Source organism: Orycteropus afer, unplaced genomic scaffold (genome assembly GCF_000298275.1).
Source record: "Orycteropus afer afer isolate SDZICR_OR568_19922 unplaced genomic scaffold, OryAfe1.0 scaffold00170, whole genome shotgun sequence".
NCBI lineage: Eukaryota > Metazoa > Chordata > Mammalia > Tubulidentata > Orycteropodidae > Orycteropus > Orycteropus afer.
Window position 1 is genome coordinate 306,003 of NW_006921757.1, and position 6,750 is coordinate 312,752.

General features: G+C 46.5%; 1 protein-coding gene across 1 annotated transcript in view; it reads left to right on the top strand.

Annotated features, from left to right (window-relative positions):
- Positions 1-6,219, top strand: part of RBM28 (RNA binding motif protein 28) — a 28,138-nt gene extending 21,919 nt beyond the window's left edge. Inside the window, exons 17-19 of the mRNA XM_042781776.1 lie at positions 1,105-1,361; positions 1,896-1,995; positions 6,085-6,219. Of these exons, the coding sequence (XP_042637710.1) occupies positions 1,105-1,361; positions 1,896-1,995; positions 6,085-6,219 (492 nt within the window). The remainder of the gene's footprint in view (positions 1-1,104; positions 1,362-1,895; positions 1,996-6,084) is intronic.
- The last annotated feature ends 531 nt before the right edge of the window (positions 6,220-6,750 follow it).

A 6,750-nucleotide genomic window follows, 5' to 3' on the forward strand; every position in this document is an offset into this window, starting at 1 on the left:
AGTGTTTGGCGTGGTGCACGCCAGAATTGACGGCCAAGATTACATTCCCTATTGATTGCAGCTGTCCGTTCTCTACCTCTCTCTTCACATTGGATTGCTTTAGAAGTGTGGTGCCTCGTGGTTTTAGCACTGTTTCTAATCCAGTGTTGTGTAGCAGAAATAGTAAGGGCTTTGGGAACAGGCGTACTGTGTTCACAGTCTGGCTCTGCCCCTGTCTCACAGCATGTTCTCTGGCAAGTTATTACCTCTCTGTGCTTCAGGTCCTTGTGTTTCCAAGGGGGCTAACAACGTCTGCCGCACGTGCTTGACGTGACGATTAAGTAACACGTGCAAGGTCCATAATGCACTGTGTGGTCAGCAGGAGTAAATACTTTTTTTTTTTTAACCCATGTACCCCAGGACATGTGTCGTTGTTGGGTGCCATTGAGTCGCTTCTGACTCGGCGACCCCACATACAACAGAGTGAAGTACTGCCTGGCTCTGCACCGTCCTGCTCGTCGCTGTGCTTTGCCTCACTGTTGTAGGCTCTGTGTCAGTCCAGCTCCTTGAGGGTCTTGCTCTTTTTTGCTGACCCTCTTCTTTACCAAGCATGATGTCCTTCTCCAGGGACTGGTCCCTCCTGGTAACGGGACCAAAGTGCAGGAGATGAGCAGAGCTGGGTTAGTGCCATATAGCTCTTGTATTTGTGGCTCTTGTTGGCGTTAGACCTTCACTCTTGTGTATACCTTCACTCTTGTGTATACCAACCTTCTGTGGCGTGTGCTGTGAGCGTGACCAGCAGAAGAGCAGCGTCAGTGGTTTGTACGGTGGCTCTGGGCTGAAGAACCTGGATGTGGTCCTTGTTCAGGGCAACTTTATTGCACTAGATGTTGAATCGTTGCTGCCTTGAATCATTGCTTCAGAGATGATTCTGAAGCTACTGTTTGTGTTTGTGTTGTGACTGCCCGTTACCCCAGCACGGCTGTGAATTGCTTGTAGTCACTTTGCTGCGTGGGAGAAGGCTCCTTCTCCTTTCTCCAGGCTCTTCTAAATCTCCTCTTTGCTGTGTGTGTCCATCAAGAACCCTCATCCAGAAACCAGATGGCATTCTCTTGTTTCATGCAGCAAAAAATGAGATCTAAGTCTGCATCCGGTGAGCCCCCAGGGGAGCGACCCAAGCCTGGAAAAGACCAGCAACAGAAGGCAGCTCGAAATGGCACCCAGGGCCGGAGCCAGGCCTCTCCAGAGCCGAAGGGGAAGGCGGCCTTGACCTCATGGGCAGGGTTCCAGACCAGGGCAGAGGTGGAGCAGGTGGAGCTGCCTGATGGGAAGAAGAGAAGGAAGGTCCTGGTGCTGCCCTCACACCGTGGCCCCAAGATCAGGTGAGCTGTTGTAGGGCAGCTTAGTGCAGTGGGGGCTTCTGAGCGGGCGCTTAGCTTAGTTCCTCTCCTCAGCGTGGCGTTCCTTCAGTGCCGTTCCCACACGAAGGGTTAATGCGTAGCTGTCTGTACCCCAGCAGAGCTTGCACGTTCCAATGGAGGAGGGGCAGGAGAGGCAAGGGGCCTCTGAGGAGCCTGCCAGGGCCGCTTTCAGCCACCTTCTCTTAGGGGAGCTGCTTCTTGTCAGATGGCCTCTGTCAGCTGAGTCCCTCCCACTCGAGGTTTCCCCGCAGTTTCTGTTTGGGACAGCAGACTCGGACTGTGTCTAAAAGTAGAATATTTGTTAAATAAATGAGATTCCCTGGAGGTTTCAAGCTGGAAAACAAGGGTCCAAAGGTTGAGCCCTATGATGGCCTGTTACAGAGTCTCTCTTTAGTACTTAGCTTCTCACAGACTTAGAGCCAGTGTGATGGAAGGATTTTACCTTTTGGGTTGAGAGAACCTCAGGGTTAGTGCTTACTGACTACTTTGTTTCAGGTTGCGGGACAGAGGCAAAGTGAAGCCGCTCCCTCCCAGTAAGCCAAAGTCCCAGATAAAGCAGAGGAAGCAAGAGAAACAAAAGTTACCTTCCACACAGGTGAGTTCTGTAGGACCCATGCTTTGGGTCTAACAAGGCTCCGCTGGGGCTGGCTGTCGCCTCTGTGCCTTGGTTAGTTGAGCACCAAGAAAGCCCTGGGTTGCAGCTGCGTACAGCGCTGCAGTGTTTCACAGGATGCCATGGTCACAGTCGTAAGGTAAGAGAAACTGGCATAATGAACCCACACATACCTACCACTGTGCTTCAGCAGTTACCTTGTTTTACCTACATCTCATACGTGCTTCCTCCCACTTCACATGTAAGTGCCACAGGATGCCAGTCTAACTGATCAGGCCTCGAAGATAACCACTGTGCCACCGTCGTATTTACAGAAATTGGTAATTTGAGTCGCTTACTATCATCATCTGATGCACAGTCCATATTGAATTTTCCCCGGGACCTCAAACTTTTTTTAAAGTTCGTTAGTATAAGTCAGGATTCAGACAAAGACCACATATTACATGTGATTGTTGTTGCTCTCTTCTTTTTTCACTTTTATTGTGGTTACAACATACACAACAAAGCATTCGCCAACATGACGGCTTCCCCATTCATAGCTCCGGGACATTGATGACAGTTTTCATGTTGTGCCACCATTATTGCTATTCTTTTCCAAAATGATTGTCCTCTCTCTTAAACCATGTTGTATTCTGTACTATTTTCCTTCCTCCCCACTCCCCCCATATTTCCCTTCTTTAATTTGTTAGAGAAGCCAAGTTGCTTACCGTTTAGAATATTGCATTTTCTTTTTTTTTTTTTTTAAAGATTAATCATAATTTTTTGAAAATTGCTGTTAGTAATAAGAAGGAACTCTGGTAGCACAGTGGTTAAGTGATGGGCTGCTAAAGAAAAGGTTGGCAGTTCAAACCCATCAGCTGCTCAATGGGAGAAATGTGTGGCAGTCTGCTTTTGTAAAGACTTACAGCCTTGGAAACCCTGTGAGGCAGTTATAATCTGTCCTACAGAGTCACTATGTGTCAGGATCAACTTAATAGCAGTGTTGTTGGTTGCTGTTGAGTTGGCTCCGACTCACAGTGACTCTGTGTACAACAGAATGAAACATTGCCTGGTCCTGTGCCGTCCTCGTAATCCTTGGAATCCTTGAGTCCATCATTGCAGCCACTGTGTCAGTCCATCTTATTGAGAGTCTTGCCCTTCTTCGCTGACCCTCCACCTTACCAAGCGTGATATCCTTCTCCAGGGAATGGTTCTTGTGACAACATGATAGGGCATTACGTTTTCCGTTGGCTGCTTGCTTCCTCATGGGTGATGTAACTTGTTCCCGTAACACCCCACACCACCTGCATCTCATCACACTGCTTGGTTAGACTCAAGTTCAGCTTTCTCAGCAAAAATATCTCACAGGTGGTGCTGGGGCTTTCTATTGCATCACGGCCCGAGGCCCTCGATGCCTCGTCACCCGGGGTCTAGCAGTGCTGAGCTGACCAGGAGGCCAGGGCTTCTTCCCCTTATCCCTCCATTTGTAACGTCCCATCAGCTTTTTACCTGATGGTCTTGCCCACCATTATGACTGTTACCTAGATCCCTTATTGCATTATAGGTTGCAGAATAATGGTTTGTCATTCCTTTTGCATTTTTTAGTAGAATTCTAGGAAGAATTTTCCCTTGTCAGATGTTTGGTTACCATGAAATAGCTTTTTTATAGGAAAGGCAAGATGCATGCTTGATCCTTTTCCCTCATTGGTTTTCAGATCTTTGGCTGCCAAGAGCCCTTCAGGCTGGCCTCTGAGTCTTCTGACTGGACCGTATTTGTCTTTGAAAGTGTCCTTGCTTTCTGGTCCCACAGGATGTACTGAAGTGGCTCATCTTAAAATATTTATCCCCAGCCCTGGGATCAACCATGTTTCTGAGGAGCCCTGGTTCTTTTCAGTAGAAAGTGGTGGTCCTGCCTTCTTTACCCTTTGAGATCAAGCTTGCTTTTCCCTTCCTTAGGGCCTGTCTTTGAAAGGTCAAAGAAGCATTAGCCTCCCATCCTGTTCACAGAGTCTGTGTCTCTGGAAAGTTTCCGACCTCCACCGTGCTGTGTCCATGGCGCTCTCTGGAACCCCGTAGTGGTGTGCTTGGTGAGGGAATGGGCAACCGAGAGTGTCCAGACTCTGGCTGACCAGGCTGCTGCTGAGGCTGCCGTGAGCATCTGGCAGGTGCGGGGGAGGCCTCTGGACACCCTGCCAGTGTCCCCCTGGGGCTCCTCTTCCCGTGCGTTCCGGTCCAGCTTCTCGCCAGTGGATAATTCCTCTTGAGTTTTTCTCTTTTTTTCCCACTTTAAATATGTGCAGTTTATTGTACTTCAATTATACCTCAAAAAATCTGTTAAAAAGGAGCGGACGCATTCTGGTAGTCAAGGGGTTGTTTGCTTCATGGCTTTTAGTTCAAAAAATGACACTCCCTTAACTGGAACTGCAGCTGCAAACAGGTATAGCCTTCCTTACGTTTCATTTGAAGAATTTCTTTCTTTTCACTCATTGGGTAGTTAGTTCCATCCTTTATTTATTTATGTTGTGATTTGAGTGAAAGTTTACAGAGCAAATTCATTTTCCATAGAGCAGTTCATGCACATTTTGTTTTATGACAGTGTAACAGCTCTCTTCCCACTTCCTCCCTGTCTCCTTCTTTCCTGTGCATTCCTGCCCTCTGAGCTATCTCCCTGTGCACATACTGCCCTTCTGTTCTCCCATGATGTTGGCATAACATATTACACAGAATACCGTTGATCGTTCTAAGGAGTGTATCTACCTGATGTAAATGTTCACCCTATATGCCTGTTGTTTGGCTGGAGGTCACGGGAGTGAGTTCAATTCCAGACCTGAAGGGTAACTAGGGGTCATAGTTTTGGGGGTCTCACCAGGCTCTATCAGACTAGTATATCTGGTCTTTTTTTATGATTTTGAGTTTTGTTCCACATTGTTCTCGCACTCTGTCCGGGAACTCCTGCACTGATCCCTGTCTGAGTGGTTGACCGTGGTAGCTGGGCACCATCTAGGTTTCCTGGTCTCGTGATCATGTAGGCTGAGGTTCACATGGTCCACTAGTCCCTTGGACTAATTGTGTCCATGCATCTTCTGTTGTCTTCATTTTTCTTGGCTCTGCGTGAGAAGAGACCCATTGTTGAGTGTAGACAGCCGCTTGCAAGCTTTTAAGACCCAGTTGCTACTCACCAAAGTAGGATGTAGAACAGTGTTTTAGTGTAGTATGTTATGCCAGTTGAGCTTGATGTCCTCTGTGACCATGGTCCCAAGCCCACTGGTCCAGCAGTTCCATCGGGGTGGTTGACTGTACCTAAGAAGTTATCATAACTTTGTCCCCTGTTGGTTCTATTTATATGGAGATTCTTACAGAACATACATACACGTATGTAGAAATATTGGCTGCCAGCCTTAGATGTGGTCATGGTATATTCTGTTTTGCCTAGATAAACCTGATCATTCAGCCTATCTACCCATCTATTTACCCATAGGTTAATGTTTGTTGTCACTGATAATACGGTATTGTATGTGTAAAAGAGTTTCTCTTTGTTGTCTGTACCTCTTATGCACCTCTTTGTGTCTTCCTTTTCCTTAGTGTTATTGTTTTGGTCACTCACTTTTGGTATATTGCCTTTCCCTTCACCCAATTCAATACTTGTCTCTACCTGTCTAGCACTGTTCGCTCCTAGCCCTCCCTGGTAATACACAAAGAAAGTTTCTGTCCATTGTAAACCTTTGACTTTTTACAGTAATGAACTAATAAAATATTTGTCCTTCTGTGATTGACTTACTTCGCTCATCATAATGTCCTCCAAGTTTATCCATGCTATGTGGTGTTTCGTACATTCTGCATTATTCTTTAATGTTGCATAGTATTCCATTGTGTGTATGTACAGTAGTTTGGTTATCCATTCTCCTCTTGATGGGCACTTAGGTTGTTTCCATCTTTTTGCTATTGTGAATAGCATTGCCAGCATTTTTGAGTTTTTCTTTTAAGAATCATTTCTGGAAGTCTACCTCTTCCCAGTGGAAAGGTCTCTGTATCTCCTTATAGGTAAGGTGGTATTTAGAGCTTGGGATTGATTGCCTTCTGTTTCATTTGTAGGTGCCTAAGAAAAAAGCTAAGGGGAATAAGACAGAAATCCACTTCAACCAGCTGGTCGAACAGTATAAGCAGAAACTGTTGGGACCTTCCAGAGGGGCTCCTCTTGCAAAGAGGAGCAAATGGTTTGATAGTTGATGACGCCAGCGGATGGGATCGTGTGCTTCCTGGTCAAGCCTCCAGCCGGTTCCCCTCCTTGTCTCTGACTGCGGGGAAGAAGTCCCTCAGTGCACGGCCACTTTGTACATCCCTGAACTGCCACCCTCCCTCTAGCGTGTGGTTGGTTAATCACAGAGATGCCAGAGGAAGCCAGGGTCCTTCTTGTGTAGATCCAGTTGATGGTGTGGAGGTGTGTGTATCAGCCCATTTTATCCTTTTACTCTCATGTGGAAACAATTGTGAAAACACATTCTTGAGGCAGAATTTTTAAGTTGTGTATTTTGATAAGCACCTTCTCTAAGGGAAATACTTTATGGCTTTTTGAATAACAGATGTGTCTCATCTCTGATATATGTGAACCTTTGTTATTTACAAATGTTTTTGACATTCCTAATTCTGATCAGGTTACATAGTCTCATATACTGCAGGAGCTGACTGAGTAAGAACCAAGAGCAATGATTTCCAGCCTCATCTGCGGGAGTGGGAGGCATGGAAATAATGGCGGTCACT